Source organism: Leuresthes tenuis, unplaced genomic scaffold (genome assembly GCF_036924035.1).
Source record: "Leuresthes tenuis unplaced genomic scaffold, fLeuTen1.0.hap1 SCAF_6, whole genome shotgun sequence".
NCBI classification, from domain to species: domain Eukaryota; kingdom Metazoa; phylum Chordata; class Actinopteri; order Atheriniformes; family Atherinopsidae; genus Leuresthes; species Leuresthes tenuis.
Window position 1 is genome coordinate 5,840,984 of NW_027325360.1, and position 16,320 is coordinate 5,857,303.

General features: G+C 43.7%; 2 protein-coding genes across 7 annotated transcripts in view; one reads left to right on the forward strand and one right to left on the reverse strand.

Moving 5' to 3' along the window:
* bmp3 (bone morphogenetic protein 3) overlaps positions 1 to 16,320 on the forward strand; it is a 458,962-nt gene that overhangs the window by 227,872 nt on the left and 214,770 nt on the right. The gene's annotated exons all lie outside the window — the stretch shown is intronic.
* Positions 1 to 16,320, reverse strand: part of wdfy3 (WD repeat and FYVE domain containing 3) — an 85,972-nt gene that overhangs the window by 8,765 nt on the left and 60,887 nt on the right. For all 6 annotated transcript variants that reach the window (XM_072387311.1, XM_072387312.1, XM_072387308.1 and 3 more), the window contains 24 exons: positions 15,902 to 16,081; positions 15,129 to 15,362; positions 14,839 to 14,938; positions 13,151 to 13,311; positions 11,761 to 11,990; positions 10,679 to 10,788; positions 10,229 to 10,411; positions 8,654 to 8,811; positions 8,491 to 8,568; positions 8,026 to 8,256; positions 5,897 to 6,065; positions 5,535 to 5,698; positions 4,534 to 4,682; positions 3,771 to 3,891; positions 3,090 to 3,175; positions 2,818 to 2,898; positions 2,513 to 2,567; positions 2,276 to 2,395; positions 2,057 to 2,174; positions 1,659 to 1,765; positions 1,241 to 1,394; positions 1,038 to 1,129; positions 742 to 954; positions 399 to 540 (listed from right to left, as the gene is read on the reverse strand). In XM_072387311.1, coding sequence (XP_072243412.1) covers positions 399 to 540; positions 742 to 954; positions 1,038 to 1,129; positions 1,241 to 1,394; positions 1,659 to 1,765; positions 2,057 to 2,174; positions 2,276 to 2,395; positions 2,513 to 2,567; positions 2,818 to 2,898; positions 3,090 to 3,175; positions 3,771 to 3,891; positions 4,534 to 4,682; positions 5,535 to 5,698; positions 5,897 to 6,065; positions 8,026 to 8,256; positions 8,491 to 8,568; positions 8,654 to 8,811; positions 10,229 to 10,411; positions 10,679 to 10,788; positions 11,761 to 11,990; positions 13,151 to 13,311; positions 14,839 to 14,938; positions 15,129 to 15,362; positions 15,902 to 16,081 — 3,436 coding nt within the window. The remainder of the gene's footprint in view (positions 1 to 398; positions 541 to 741; positions 955 to 1,037; positions 1,130 to 1,240; positions 1,395 to 1,658; positions 1,766 to 2,056; positions 2,175 to 2,275; positions 2,396 to 2,512; positions 2,568 to 2,817; positions 2,899 to 3,089; positions 3,176 to 3,770; positions 3,892 to 4,533; positions 4,683 to 5,534; positions 5,699 to 5,896; positions 6,066 to 8,025; positions 8,257 to 8,490; positions 8,569 to 8,653; positions 8,812 to 10,228; positions 10,412 to 10,678; positions 10,789 to 11,760; positions 11,991 to 13,150; positions 13,312 to 14,838; positions 14,939 to 15,128; positions 15,363 to 15,901; positions 16,082 to 16,320) is intronic.

The window sequence follows — 16,320 nt, forward strand, 5'->3', positions numbered from 1 at the left end:
TTGAAGAAGAAAACTCCCTCAAGCTAGTTGAAAGGTTACCAGATTCTCCCTCTGCATCCAAACCCAAACAAGCCTGACAAAAGCTACAAGCCATGACACTATTAACATGTCTACAGTGTAGGAAAAACACAGAAATTTCTGTCTGGCTAAGCTGAGAAAGCAAAGGCATATTTAAATAAAAAAACAAATGACACAAATACCAACACCCACTCAGTGGCTGCTATTGTTTGGACATTTATTGTATGTTTCTTGCAGAAAGACTTTGCATGTTTCTATAGCAACGTCTAAGTTTCCAAAAAGTCCCTTACAGTAAAGAAACAGTCAGTGACAAGTAAATAGCTGGGGGTAGGGAAACATTGATATGTTTTCAAACTGCTCGCAAGTGAAAGAGAAAGAACCTTTAACAGGCGCAAGAGAAGGTCTGAGATTGTCCAGATGATGGAAGAAGATCTTGTCGCTGTTGGAGTTCGGAGGAACGCCTGTTACTTCGCCGTTGGCTTTGCTGCGTACCCGTTTAGGAGGATGGGGCTTCTTAAACAGCTGAAACACACACATCAACAATTGTGAGACCTCTTCAATTGTTAAAAGCCAAACAAAGGCAAGATTGCCAGGTAACCAACCCTTTTTTTACATGGCTGGTTGTATTTAACTGGTAGAAAAATATAGAACCAACAATAAATTTGTAGGGTTGTCAGCCTGTGATAGTGGTAGCTAATATTCAGACATTAGCCAGTGTCTAACCTGTTTGGGGATTTGTCCGAAGTTGTTGATGAATCCTATGGTGGCCGTCTCTTTGAGGGGGTCGTTAATGTTGTAGATGTCCACCTGACCCTCGTAGAACAGGTGGTGGAAGACATTCACGGCCTCCACAGCCGGCGGCCCCTGCTGCTTGTAGCCGAAAATCAGGTCGATCCATTCGTGAAGGTGGGCAGAGACGTAGTCACACTCCAGTGCCTGAAAACCGGGGCAAGAAAAGCTTGAAGGTTATGGTGACTTCAATACTCAGACTGTAACTGTCACGAGTGGCATTTCTCTACCTCTCTGTGGACTCTGATGAACTCCCGGGGGTCGCCCTTAGCCCACGGTGGGAGGATGACGTCACCCAGCTTGGTGCCGTTCTGTTTAGCACCTGGTGCATCAAGCAACACAAGCAGGAAACATCAATATCAATTCATTCAACAGTCTTGGTGGAGTTTTGTGCTTTTATGAGCCATCTTAAATCAAACTCTCCGATGCTCACCCAGGTCGAAGTTGTTGGAGTTGAGCAGAAACTCTGGCAGATAGAAGAACTCCGGGATGAGCTCTTTGACGTCAGCCATGTTGTGTTTGGAGGCAGACAGCCAGGCTTCACGCACGCTGTGGAACATTCTGTCAGCCAGGTCAAAATGACCTCCCTGGAAATCACACAAACACACAGATGGTTTCACTCCTTGGTCCAGACACAGAGACCGTCAGCGGCTCGTCACCTTGAATTTTCTGCTCACTAAAACTGTGTCTGTGGTTACTTTTGGTAAACACAAAGAGGATAAAAATCATTTCCATCACACTTACGCCTGCCTTTAAAAAAGAAATTTACTGAATCAATCTTTCTGTGACTTGAAAGAGAAGACTTTATGACGTCACATAAACTCAATTGAAAATAGAAGTGACGACCAAACCTGAAGTCTGAGGAAAATCTGTGTGAAGGGTTCCATCCGGACCAGATAAGAGGCCACAATCATGGCTGAAGAGTAGTGGGTGCCGTAGTGGTATGCTGGTGTTTCACCTGGAGTGACAGAAAACAATATTTTTACTGACACTGAAGTTCTAAATGACATCTTACATGCACAGATAATATCTAACATTATCAGTTACTGAGGCATCAAAAAGGCAAAGTCTGAAATATTTGTTCTTTGCCAGATTAAAACAACCAAAAATGCAAAAAATGGAAGTGAGACTGCTTGAAATTAAATATTTTCCTAATTCTTGTAGTTTTAAAGCCTGTAAATACAGTTGACCGAACTTAAACCCCCTCGCTTAGTGAATGCAGTGTGTTGACTTCTTTGTGTGGTCTTACCGTTGGGGTCCTCCCAGTCCTTGTACCTCTTCTTGTACTGCGTCAGACGGTCGTCCGTCTGGGCGCCCATTGGCTTGGCGAGGTTGCGGAATGTCTTGGGGTTGTTCAGGTCCAGTTCCTGAATGTCAAACACAACTCGATCATGAACAACTATATTTCAGTGGTATCTGCTGTTTTTTATTGCAATATTAGACCCCAGAGAATGAAATGCTCAGCCACCTCTGAGTCATAGTCAGCCAGGATCCAGGGGAAGACGGGATACTGCATCAGGTCGTTGTACGAGCGTCCTGCTAATGTGTTCAGATGCATCAGGTACTGGAAGTTGCTGATCTCTCCCCGCTGGAACAGAGAATACACACTCATCAGTGAGGTGAGGTTCTGGATGAGTTCATCTGAGTATGACAGAAATGCTCTTTATGTTGTTGAAATTAACAAGAAGTTAATCCTGGCTCTTACTTCCCATCTTTGAGTCACTGACTTCTCACCAACCAGCGTGCTGAGAAGTCCGGATCTGACAAACCAGCAGAGAAGACATCATTAGGAATGCTTATTAACATGAAAATTATATCTGCATTTGATAAATGTTGCTTGGTGTGCTTTCATTTTCTTCCTGGGTTATTAACTTGATTAATTACTGCAGAACCCCCAATTTGTTCTGTGTGAAAAAGCATTTAACACCAGGAATAATAGAGCACAGAGAGTAAAGTGCAGGTAAAACTTTCAGATAAAGGAGCCCTGTCTGAGTTGTAAGGAAGGCTCACCCTTGTTCGACGCTGGTGTTGGGCCTCTGGCCTGAAACCGACTCTGAGCTGTCAGCCAGTGACGGCACGACCGCCAAGAACCTGCAGGGAATGACACATCAGGTTGTTGAATTTACACTGCGTACAAAAAGGACAACACTGGCATTATAGTGAATACCACTGCAATCTTCTGCAAGTAAAATGCACCAAACTGCTGCTTGTAATTCAGTTATTCAGTATTGTTGAGTTCTTAATCAGCAGTGTGGAGCTCATTTTGCATTTGTATTCAGTACCTTTGATAAACTTTGTTGCGGACCCCCTTCTGGAAGGCCAACAAGTAGTTCCTGCCATCCGCTGAGAAGACTTCTACTGCCATTGGCTGAAGGAAGAAAGCACACAACATCATAGGTTGTGAGAGAAAGATTAGTGCTGCAGGGACTTTATAAGCTACTCAAAACTCAATGTAAACTTCTTCTAAATCCTGATATTCGAGAGGTCTGTGTTGATTAAAAGAGGCCATAATACGCTATTTGAGGTGTCCCTTTTCCTTCAGTGTGTTATGCGGCTTATTGAGCTTGTAAATGGTCTGCAAAGTCACAGAGAACAAGACAAAGTGAGTTATTCCCTCCCACAGACCACACTGCTTCTGCTTTGGTAGGGAAGTTTATAGTGCAGGCATTTCTTCTGTTACTGATCTAAATCACCATATATCGTATTTCCCTTTTAGAAAGTGGTGTGATTTATGCAAAGCATTGAAAGCTGCAGCCAAATTCACCATTTCAACAAGTGTTTCAGTCAGGAGGTGAAAACAGGTACAGCGGCACTAAACAGTATGAGCAAAACAGTAGCTCTTAATATAATTTAAATAAAGTCACGTGCCTTTAAATGAGCATGTTAACTGTGACTGAGCATACTTCTATGTGTGTGTGTGTGTGTGTGTGTGTGTGTGTGTGTGTGTGTGCATGCGTGCTGACCTGCAGCAGGTAGCGTCTCTTATGGACCTCCTTAATGTCCTCGTAGGCGAAGATGCTGCAGGTTCTCTTCAGCTGGCTCTGGCCTTGTCTGGCTCCTCTGGGAATGATGGCCTCGTGCAAACTGGACATACAACACAATCATTTCACCACAAGGGCTCAGGTTCACATGATAAAACGACAAATGTTTAGTCATAAATGAAAAAAGCTGAATGCTATGCCTGGTAGAGTGTCTTTAATTTCGATCTAAATTGCTTTAAATGTCTTGATGTCTGTTATTAAAAAGAAAAGTTGGTATTTCGATTTGAAGTTAAATAAGCATCCAGCTAATTAACTCAACAGTTTACCCCTTTAGAACAAAATGCATTGGATTTACAGGATGGTGTGGCATCTACATAGAGGATAAAAGACTAAAGGACCAGAGGGGAACACGACTAAATCTAGCAGCCATCTGCTAGCAGTCGTTCTTTCCTTTTTTTTGGCTGTTTTCCAATGATGTCTCAAAGGAAAAAGCAGAACTCCCTAAAAAGATAAATATGTAAAAAGCTTTGCTGAGCCCAACAACGCATGCTCCATCAGCTGCATTACATCATCCCAGCAGTAGAGGCTGCCACTGCAGTGTCCAGAGGGATGATGTCATCCTTCAAGAAAAGAAGCGTCACCGTGCCGTCTGTTGGCGGCAGCTTCACAACGTTCTGAGCAGTTGCAGCCCTTACAGTTGTCCTGGCCAGGATATAAAGCCACAGATACAGAGGCATGGACCTACTTTGGCGGCAGGGTGTCGATGTCCCTGATCTCCCGGGACACGGTCATGGTGTAGCCGTCGATGACGTAAAAGTGCTCTTTCCCGAACAGCAGCAGACCCTCGCTGGTGTCCAGACCCTGTACTCTGGCACAGCGGTACATGTGCTGAATCTGGAACAATGGACGGGAGACACAGGCATCAGCTAATCAGCGAAGTTTAGGGAAGGCAACAACAAAAAAAAAAAAAAGTCACTGGATTGTTTTCCTGCTGGCAAAAGTCTGCAGTGGGAATTTCCTGCTGTGCCAGTGACTGCTGGTGAGACAGCGTGGTGCAGATCATTTTCCCACAGTAGATTTACTGGATATTTTAATGAGAAATACTTCCATGGTTTTCTTTGTAAATAAAAGATCTGCAGTGAAAAACAATGAATATGATCAAAGAGGTAAGTCATCACCTCACATACAACTAAGCCTAGATTCTTTTATCTTTTATCCATTTTCCAAACACACGACTTTGAGACTGTCACAAACATCTGGTCTGAGATGAGAAGCACCACAGCAGTTTGTCACTTTATGTCTTCCTCTTGTTTAAAGTTACTCATTTGTTACTTTTCAGTCAATAAATCTGTGCAGCCAATAAAAAAAAGTAATAAAACTCAGCAGAAGAGTTTTAATGTTCCACTTTAACAATAATTCTCTCCTTCAAAACCACTGTGCATCAGAAAAAATCCCAGGACCGGACACCCTTTATTGTACTTTGTACCACTTAATCAAATTAGAGAGATAAGAATATGAGCACAACTGCACAAACGTGAAATTTCAGAGGTGTGTGTGATCATCTATAATCTGTTTGCATCGGGTTTTACGCATCTGTGTGTTAAGGTGTCACCTTTTCATTTGGTTTTATTCACAGGGACTGCATATTTATAGCAATTTTAACACATTCACTACTGCACTGAAAGTTCCCAGAGATTTTTAATCCTGCACCCAAATTAAAAGTGTGCATGTGTGCTACTTTCCGACCTTCTCTCCCTCCTCCAGGAGACGCAGCAGTGACGTGTTGTCGGTCCTCTGCTCCTCTTCCGGGCCTCCTGACTCCAACAGCTGCTCCTGGAGCTGCTCCTGACTGTCCTCATCTGCGCCGTCCGCTGTGGACCGAGACCGCTTCAGAGGAGCCTTCACCAGGCCTGCAGAGCAGAGACAAATGGGGCGATACAATTTCTACACGGAACAATGCTGGAGCAGTTGTGGCTGAAGAAGAGACCAAGAAACCAAACAAAGATCTGCAGAGACTTTTAACTTTTCCTCGCATGAAAGAATCAGGCGGCGGACATGTGAAAGCCTTAAAAAGCTACACGCACTGTATCTCCGGTGTTGTGTTTTACCTTTGACTCGAGCGATGGTGTCCTCTCCGTGCTCTGGCTCGTGTTGTGTGGTCTCCCCCTCCGTGTTGTGCTCCACAGAATGCTGGTACATGCCAGGATTCCCAGACAGCAGACGCACGTAGTATTCCTTACTGTCGTAGCTGATGGCTCGCCGGTAACGCTGAGGCTTCTGGAGAGGAGTGAGACGGAGATGAGGTTGTGCAGCAATGCATAAAGTGGCACTGAGAATAGCTCGTCTTATGTTCATATTTAAAAAATACCCCTTTTTCATTACAGCCTCTGCCTGTTAGTTTTAAAATTTTAACAAATTACCTTCATGCAAAACAGGCAAAACTATACGACAAGATCTGAAGTCAAGGTTAGTTTGGTTAGAGTTGTAAAGGCTTCCTTCTCAAAGATGGTACTTTTCTACAGATTTGCTGTTCCTGACACTTCTCTTAAAATCACAGCAAAATATATGTGCAGACACAGCAACTGCTAATCTTTTAGGAGTTTTAACTGTGTTGCTTCTGCGAGGTAAGACTTTTGATGAAAACTGAATCACACAGAGCAGAAATGCAGTGCAACTATAGATCAAGACAAGGAAACAGTTTCACTCTCGCTGGGTTGCATTCCTGTCTCCAGCAGAATCAGTGATGTCACAGCAAGCCGTTCTGATGCGTCGCGGCGAATGAAGTCACACCAGTTTTCTGCTCCATGTGCTGATTTCTAAACATGTCTGTTACGATCATGCAGCCAAACCAGAGAGCTGAATTATTTCATCCAAGGGGAAGATACCTGGGCATGGTCAAGGACCCCAGCAAGAGCTGAGGGGACTAGGGGCACCAGAGGAGGGAGGGGGGGCTGGAGAATGCAAACAGAGGAAGGATGAAAGTGATGACAACAAAGAAGTCACACCCTGGATGTAAAGCCGGAAAGGAAACCTCAGCGGACTAAAATTTCGATGATATGACATGTTCACGACTACGCTTGAGTCTTGATATGAAGTGGCAACTGTTTAGTAAGGTACTACGCTGATATCTTTTCAACAGGTAACTTTATGAATGATTTGGATCATTCGTGTCACATCTGTTTCCTCCAAAAAACATCTCCTTTAATTTCAGATTAGCTGCCTGCTGCAGCTTAATATGAGGCTCCTGTGTGTGATGCTATAACACACAATGTTTGTCTGGTTGAAAAGACGAGTCCCTGAATGCTTGGAACCTTTAAGACTTTACTAGAAACTCCAGATCAAGTGGAAAAATGTTAAAGGGGGACATCTGCTGCATTTGAGGCCTTGAGCGAAGCAGAGCTGTCAAAATTAATGGGCCAAAACACTTAAAAATCAAAGGCAAATGAACAGTAATAGTATTCAAATGCGTGACTTCATAAAACACCTTATGCATGACTTCAACACAACTACTTCCTGAGCAGGACTGAATTATTTATTAGGTACGAGGCCTCGGGCTTCGAACTTAATTTCATTGGCTCACGAAGAGACCATGAGTTGGTAAATTCTCATCAGAAGGAATCTGAAATGTCTTTTCATTAAGGGGTCATAAAATCCTAGAAAACACCTCTGTGTGGCATCAGTAAGGTTTATTCTTTCATGGTTTTGGTCTCTAATTCTATTTGTACGCATTATCTCTTTAAAATCACAAGAAAAGTTTTTCTAACCACAGTCCTCCTCGCATTGTCGACACATTGGGGCATTTGAAATGAAAGTACACCCAACTGTGCATGCGCGCAGTCTTCATCTGAACTGTCCTACGGTCACGGAGGGGAAAAGGACACAGACAAACAAACAGCGAGAAAACAAAGCTAAATGTGTCAGGGTGGTGCCAGGAAATGTAAGCCGTCGGCTGTTTGTGTCACCTCCTCACGTGACAGCGCAGGAGCTCCACTTCAAGAAAATGCTTGTTACACCAAAGGGGAACGGATGAGGTTAAGGCCAAAGAGAGGAAGTTATTTCTTCAAAAATGTAAAGATAAAATAATACACAAGAAGTCTTTTTGTTTTTGTCTGCACCATCATTAATTAAAAGGTGAGAAAGGAAAAGCTAAGCTGAATTCTCCTGACTTTTTAGGAATGTGTACTTTAGCTAAAATAGGTTTCATGGGAACGTAATATCCAGCTTTGAAGGTGAATACCTGTGCCGAGTTGCTGTTTGTCTCCGTCTCAGGAATGTATGGGTAGTGGATGTAAAACATATCATTGCGGACCATCTTCTTCCTCATCCGGCAGGGTCCCTCCGTCATCTCCAGCACAAACTTGTCCAGGTGGGAGCCGATGGGCGGGCCCCAGAGGCCTCGCTCCCGCAGCAGTTCGTATTCGATGGACGCCCAATCTTCAGTCACATACTTGAGGGCGTTCTGCTGCCGCTGTGAGAAGGACGGGATGGATAAAGCATGAGTGGTGAGTCACTTTAAAAAGCTGCTATGAATCATGAATGCAGCCACGGCTGAAACTCTGGGCTGTGAAAAAGTAGCTGCACTGTGTTTTTTTGAGTGCTTGACTGTCCTGCAGGAACATCGTGTCTGCAGTGTTATCTAACAGAGCGTCTGCGCTGACACAGATCATCAGGGTCGAGTTCTTTGTGAAGCCACTGCGAGTACCTCTTGATATTCTTTGTACTGCATGGCCACCAGGTCTCGAACAACTGCGATGTGTGTGAACATCCACTGGAAAGTTTCCTGTTGATCAGAGATACACAACCGTAACCAATCAGAGCTGAGGAACATGACCTTGAAGAGCCTTGTCAGTTGGCTTGCTGTATACCTGTGCCGACGGGCTGTTCTTGTTTAGGCTGTTCTCCTTCTTGTTGCGGCGGACGCCGGTCAGCTTGGAGAGGCCGAAGTTGCTGCTGACTCTGGACAGTTTGGACTGGGTTGCCGGTGCTACAGCTTCACCACGACTGATGTACTTCTTCTCATGAGCTGAGAGGAGAGCAGATGGAAGAAGTGTCCCAGTTAGTGATTTTTATTTAACAGTAAGCCACCGTAACAGTCCTCACTTTCAAGAAAGAGGCTGCAGCGGTGAGATCCTTTCCCAGAAATGTTTCCCGATCGTAACAACTGATGATCATGTGTGAACGTGTGGCTTGTTCAGATTATATTTAAGAACGCAGCAGCTTGCATTTGTGTGTGTGGCGTATTGACGGATGGCTCATTACAGATCTACAAATGCATGCTGCGTTTAGGTTCTGGTGACAAACCAGAATCTGAGTTTCATGTTTTTCAATGATGGAAAAGGTATTTTTGTCTGAAGACAAAAAAGCTCATAATCCATGTGTTTTATACATTCACATATAGTTTATTATTGGGACCCTGAAAATGTGGGTCTCTATTTCATTTCTCATCAGAGGTATTAGGAAGGAAGCGCAAAAACGTCCACCACATTCATTCAGTCATGGAAAAATGTAATCAGTAATTAAATCTAATGACACAGAAAGCTTCTGGAGAGTGAAAAAGATCAGATCTTTAATGTTGAAGATGGAAACCTATAAGTTTTTTTACTCTCTCTGGGCAGAAGTCTTAAAGTCTTAAGACCTCCAAAGAAGAAGTAGGGTTGAATGAAAAGTTATTGTCTTCATTCCAAAGAAGCCCTCCTAGTATGTCTGTTTGGTAAAAAAACAAAACATTGCTGAGCTATCTTGGCCAGGACATTCTTGGAAAAGAACATTTAAAATGAAGAGTTTTTATGTCCTGAAGGTTAGATAAAAAGAATAAACATGAAATAAGAATCAACAACTCTCCCCTGAAAATGGTTCTGTATAAGGACTGGACTGAAAATGAGTGTCCAATGTCCAACTGAAAGCTTTAAAAGACCTTTGGAAAGCCTGGAGAACTATTGCTCAAGACCACTTGAGAAAATTACAAGAAGGTCTGGGCTGTGTAAAAGCAAAATATAGAGAAATAAGCAGCAGCTGGAGACTTTTGCACAGCACTGTAGAAAACTGCTCTACATGCGTTCAAGTTGCTCCGTTTCTAAATGTGGACCGGAACGTGTGCGCCCAAAGTTACCTGTGACCACAACTTTTGAAGAAATAACCAAAAGATGGGAAGGGGATAGTCTCTGTTCACATGTAGATTTTAACCTCTTCTCATACATCTGTCTCTACTTACACCAGGAAACAATACCTCTTCCACACAGCACTCTAGTTTTACTCAAATCACTTCTTAGAAAAGAACTTGTTCCAATAAACCTCAAACAGCATGTGATTCTCCGCCAAAATGTCTGATTTAGCACACTTGGTAAAAACTTGGTGGTAAACGAAAGACAGCAACTCAGCGATAACGGGTAGAACTGGCCAAGTGTTCTGTTCTCAGTGTGTGTTTCCACAGCAACGCTCACCCAGGTGGTTCTGCCAGCTCTTCAGGGCCGGCTCCTCCAGGGCTGGACGGGCTGTGGCGATATCCACGTGGCCTCTGTCGTTGCAGGGCAGAGACACTTTGAAGATGTCCTCCAGCATCTGGCGCTTGCTGTGCATCAGTTCTGTCCACACACGGTTCACTGCCTTCAGCAGCAGCTGCCGCCCTGCAGAAGGGGAACAGCCATCATTTTACCTCATAATGAGTCAAAACACTGAAATCATCTTTTTGGTATAATCTTTGGGACACATCTGATAAGTCCCAAGATCACACGGGACCAGAAAACATAATCACTGACGGATGCTTGAATGTGTTTTTATATGGATGACTGAAATATATTTCAGCCTCCCACACACTCACTAACAGTCAGTAGGGTTGAACTCATTCAGCACGCACTCACGGCCCCACTTTAACACACTGAACAGTATCTCACCCTCGCTGACATCGTGGCTGTGTGTACCATCGGCCTCGTTCTCCGTGGGCATCATGACATGCCAGGTTGTCATCCTGGCCTCAGCCTCCAGACCGAAGCCCTCCACACTACTGCAGAGACAAACACACACCAGCTTTGGATCCATGTTTCCTGCAGAGACCTGAGAGCAAGGTGTCACACGAACAGATCGATTGTTTGGCTCCTCTCCGGCAGCCAAGACTGCTCTCTGTGGTGGTACGACATGCCGCGTTAAAGCATATTGTACTCCCAGCGTGGAAGAAAATTCAGTCTCTACCCACCTGCGGCAGTTTTGGAAACTATACCTACCTGCTGCAGGACACACACAAGCAGGACAATCTGATGGCATGTGGGCTAACAAAATGGAGTCCGAGTCTCACAGAGAATAACAAATAAAGGAGGTGTAGTAATGTCCCAAAAAAGGAAATTTAATGGCAAAAATACAATGTAAACACATGAAATATAAATAAATGACTGCATTATCTAAAATCCGAATGTAACTCATCATGTGTATCTTGTGTGTAAGATTCTGCTGATCATGCAGTGTTTTCATAAATGAATTAATGAATTTAGAAATAAACAAATCCCTCAATGTTATTTCCTTCCTTTAAAATAAAAACTTTGGCTTGGTATTTCTGCAGGCTAAACATCTATCAGTATTGATCGGTGTGTAGGTTTAAGGTTGACACTTCCAGTGAGCTCAGATATTCACTTATTTTATTCCCCATATGATTAAATGTGGGTCATGTGCAGTGAATGGTTGAATATACTGACTTTTATTGCTGCAGACAGACCCGCTGCAGGTCTGTTTCTGCAGAGTCTATGTAAGTTTGAGGTCGAGTCAGCACACTATATTTGCTGTAGTTGTCTCTGCAAATGTTGGGCCGCAGCGACGGCGCCACACGAAATACTGAGCGTTGATATCGAAGCTCATTCTTTAAGTTAAAATCGCCACACTGGCCACATATACACCTGCTGTTAGCAGCAACATTTATCCTTTGGGCTGTTTTAGAAAAGCACAGTTCAGCACAAACTCCTGCAGATTTCAGTTTTATGTTTCGTACCTCCCGCTGTGCAGGCAGATGAAGCAGTGAGCCAGACAGGCCACAAAGTCCTGGTCGTGATTGCCCGGCCCCAGCACCAGGTTGCGGTTGACGGTCAGGACCCGCAGGGCGTCCAGCAGGGCCACCTGCTGAGCTACCGTCTTGTGGGGTCGACAGAGCTGGTAGAGAACCGTCCGGTTCAGGCAGTGGTAGATGGTGTCGAGGGAGAGACCCTGGGAACGCCTCTTGGACTGGAGGAGGAGGGGCAGGACGAAAACAAGCAAACAAGAGCAAGGTAAGACATCTGGCAGGTTAGTCTCATGTCACGCTGTTGTAGGTTGGATATGAATAAAGCTGCACTGGAAAATGTTCAGCAGAAAGACGATTTGCTTGAGCTACTCAAGCTGAACTCTGTTAAGTCATTAGTAGGTTGTTGACGGCAAGGACTCAAACACAGACATAAGACTTCTACTTTCTTCCTCCTGGACTGCATTTTCCCAGCACCCAAAAGACATCTCAGAATGATGCAGTAACAGGCAGCCTAAAGCATGCCTGAAATGCATGGCTTTTTTAAAGATATAACCTGTTCTTTAAACAGACAGGAAATACTCTACACTGTCCACATCTTCCCTGAGTGTATCTCTAAAGAGTGCTCTGAACCCTAACCCCAGACATCTGATTTAACTGCATAGATCTATGGTAAAGAATTCCCGCTGTGTGTCGCAGCATTAAGTAGGTGGCCATAAGCACCACTAATCACATCAGGATATTTTCAGAACACAAAGGCACATTATGACGACTTGAATGATTCATTTCAGTGAATAATCTGCTAATCTTGTTGCACGCACAACAAGTGAGTTCAGATGCAATGCATAAAACGTATAAGACAAAGTCCATACATAGCCTTAGCAATGGCTTTATTTTCTACTGCTTTGCATTAGCTTCTTCTATGAGGACCTCAAACACACAGTTCCTGTACGGTAACTCCTGTAGTTCCCGCACCTGCTCAGTAAATGATATAAACAGGTCAAGAACCTGCAACATCTGGCTTCTTACACACCCGTTTTCCAGTCGGGCCCTAAATGCATCAACAGCACTGCACTGAGGTGAATGCTGCTTCTTTTATTTACTGTGTGTGCAGCTTCTGCATTAACTGGTAGAGGACTACAGCCAGAAGAGCAGCAGAAGTCAATTTTAGTATCAGAATTATTGTAACTTTGGAGTCCTCCTGCAACATTATGCGACTACAGGATTGAGGAATGTACACTACTAAAAAGTCTAATTCTAGACACACGCTGATCCATGTCAGACACACACACATATATATCTATATAGATATATCTTTTTAAATCAAATCTGGAAACTAATCGGTTCTGGGGCCACTAATAGACAGGGGTTACTTTGCGTGTACCTGTCCAATGAGCTGCACAATGAAGTCCACCACCAGCTTGGAGTCCTTGTTGAACATGCCTTGCCACAACTTGTCCACCACCCGCTGGGTGAAGTAGAAGACGTTGTTGACCAGAATCTGGTAGCTGCCACCGCTGCTGAGAGGCAGAGAGGCGTCCTCACCTGGACAGAGAGCAGCAGCAAGAGGGTGTCACACATCACTTAGACTTTATTCTCACTGAAATCAGTTCAATTGATGGAAATTAATCTTAAAATGTCCCAACAGAATCACAGTAATGAACAAAACTGAGATAACGACTCTCTTAAAATGAATGAAATCCTAAATATTTTCTCGTAAACATGAGCTCTGAGTATGAACAAATCAGAGTGACAGCAAAACCTTAATTGCTCATCTTTTGCTCATCGTTTCTTTTCTTACAAGTTAGACCAAAGACAACAGACTAAATGTGCACAGATAGATCTGATTCTACAGCTGAGACAAAGGAAGGGCACCACAGTATCGTGGGCTCCAGCAGAGAGATCCTCCTGTCAGAGCCTGAGGGCTGTGGTGGGATGCCGGCTGCATCTCTATCACAAATGGCAAATGTTTTTGTGTAATTCTATTGAGCCAATGCTGACGATGTCTGCTGGCAGAGGTCTTCCTCGGGTATGTAACCTGTGGATACCTCGAGAAGTATGATTCCTCATAATCTCTCATCACTCATGGTTTGTTGTGTGTAGCAACAAGCTCACGCAGGGCTAGCTAACTTATATGAGCAAAGATCAAAGATTCATCTCAACTCTGGTTCACAAATGTATTTTCTGGGAAGTTTCTCTTAAAGCAGGGAGAACATTGTGGTGGATGATCTCCATAATTCTTATTATTTCATAAATGTATGTTTTACAATGACAGAAGAAGCTGTATGTTATTTTGACAGATCAGAACACGGGGGCGATTTATCATAACCCACAGGTGGACCACCTGTAGAAAAATGCATTACTAATCATCTTCACTTTAAGCTCATGCGGTCATCATTGCTGACAGCGGCAGCGTGTTCATTGCTTATTTTTGTGCTGCTCGTTATATGTAAGAGCTAACAACTGGAGTCCTGGATTGCCTTAAAATAACCTAAATGCTACTAAGTAAGGCATGTCCCATCAACATGAAAACCATCAACGAAGATGATGGGTAATAAGAACCGCTGATAAAATTTTTACAGGCAGAAACATCAAACTCTGCTGCTGACAAATGTAGTCTTGTTTTATTTTCCGTCTTTCATCTGAATAAAATAATCTTAAAAATCCGATTTCTTTTCTCCACTTAAAAGAGGAGTGAAGGAGGTACTTTAAAATAAGAAATCATACAAACTGAACGTGTTTGCAGATCTTTGGGCTTCAGAGAGGGATTTGCTGAGTCATGATACATCAGTTTGCAGTGTCTCACAGACACAAATAGGAATAAGTTCAGCAGGATGTCTATCTATAGTGGGAACCTGGAATCATCCAGAGGCTCTACTTCATCAAAGAATTGTGGAATTCAGTTAATCTTCTTTAGTTGCTAATTTGGCAGATAACAAACTATTAGACTGAGGGAAAAAAGCTGTTGGAGGTTTGACTCTGTAATCCATTACTGTGAAACGACTGAGTGACTGGTAAAAAAAAACAAAACAGTGTCTGCTGGACAGGATTGTACTGAGACTTTGTGCTGACCGAGAAGGACGTCAGCAGCCAGAAGATGCTCCATGACACCATCCAGGATGTTGGACTGAAACTCCTTCTGCTGAGTTCTGGTGGAGCGCTCTGGGGAGGCCTAAGAAAAATAGATAAATAACACACTTAGAACCTTTATTTTTACAATGACATTTGAGGGTTTTTTTCCATCTAAATTAATTCTTAGAAAAGGATTCTCTAAAAAGGATCAGCAAAAAATGTCAGCATGTTTTTTTTCATAAAATGTGAGGATAAATGCAGAAGTTTTGCTCTGGGACAGATCTCCGTACCTCCAGCAGCATGTCAATGATGGGTGTCTGCTTGCTGGCTGGTGTCATGCAGAGGTTGTCCATGATCAGCACCCTCATGAAATCAAAGACGTATTTCTTTGCTGGGTGGTTGGTCAGTGATGTCTTGGAGCCCACGTTACAGTATTCAGACTGGCTGCGGTTCATTCCAGAGTCCCCAGCAAAGGCCTTGAACTCTTCGGTTGGAGAACCCGCTTCATCATCCAAATCACTCACCTAAAGCGATGGGACGGAAAGAGTGTAAAAGGACAGCAAGGCAGCAAAATCAAGTAATGACAGAAACTCAAATAAGAGGCATTTCATTCTCCACTCCTTCCGTGGAGCTGTGAGAGAAGTCGTCGCCCCCCCCCCCAACACTTTCTGAATGGGCTGTGTGAGAAAAACTGCAGTCTCTTCCACTTGTGGTCTTGAAAGTGCTGCTGTGAAGATAATAGTTCCCCTGGCTGAGAAAAGGGGCAATCATTTACGCTTTTTACTGCCCCAAAAGGGACAATAACAGTAAATCCGCAAAGAATGCACAGGGTTCCCTGATTACTACTCTTGCGATGACATTTATTTGTCCTGAGACCAATTTCAAGCCTTAAGTCTCGGAACAAAATCTACTAATGAAATGGAAATGTACAGGGATTATAGAAAAAAGACTTTATTAGTCACCGGTATAGGTCACATTTTTCCCACTGCTTCTTCAACTGGGCAGAATCTAATTTAGAATTAGAGCAGATTCAGCAAAAAAGTAAAAAAGTAGACAGACTTACCATCTCAGAGTAGGGCCTGATGTTAAAGGGGAAGACGCTGGCTGCCAGGGCGCAGAGGAACTCAGGGCTGTGCCACATCGGTGCAAGATCGGATACGTTGTGGTAAAGATACCTAAAGAACTGCATGAGGGTAACCGGGTACTCTCTGAGCCAGGAACCTTCTTCCTCTGACTGCCACGGCTGCAGGGAGACACAGAACATATGAAGCACTTAAACATGAAGACAGACCTAAGCTGTGGTGGAATCAGCGTGTCAGCACAAATCAAGGCAGGCTCAGAAAAGGAAACCCAAACTCGAGACTGAGCCACATCGTCAGCAGAGGGTCTGATGAAGAGTCTCCGGAGAAACTGGAACACGCTGGGTTTTAGTGTGTGAAAAAAGCACGTGCATTTATCCAGTCGTTTTTGTTTGATTGTTAG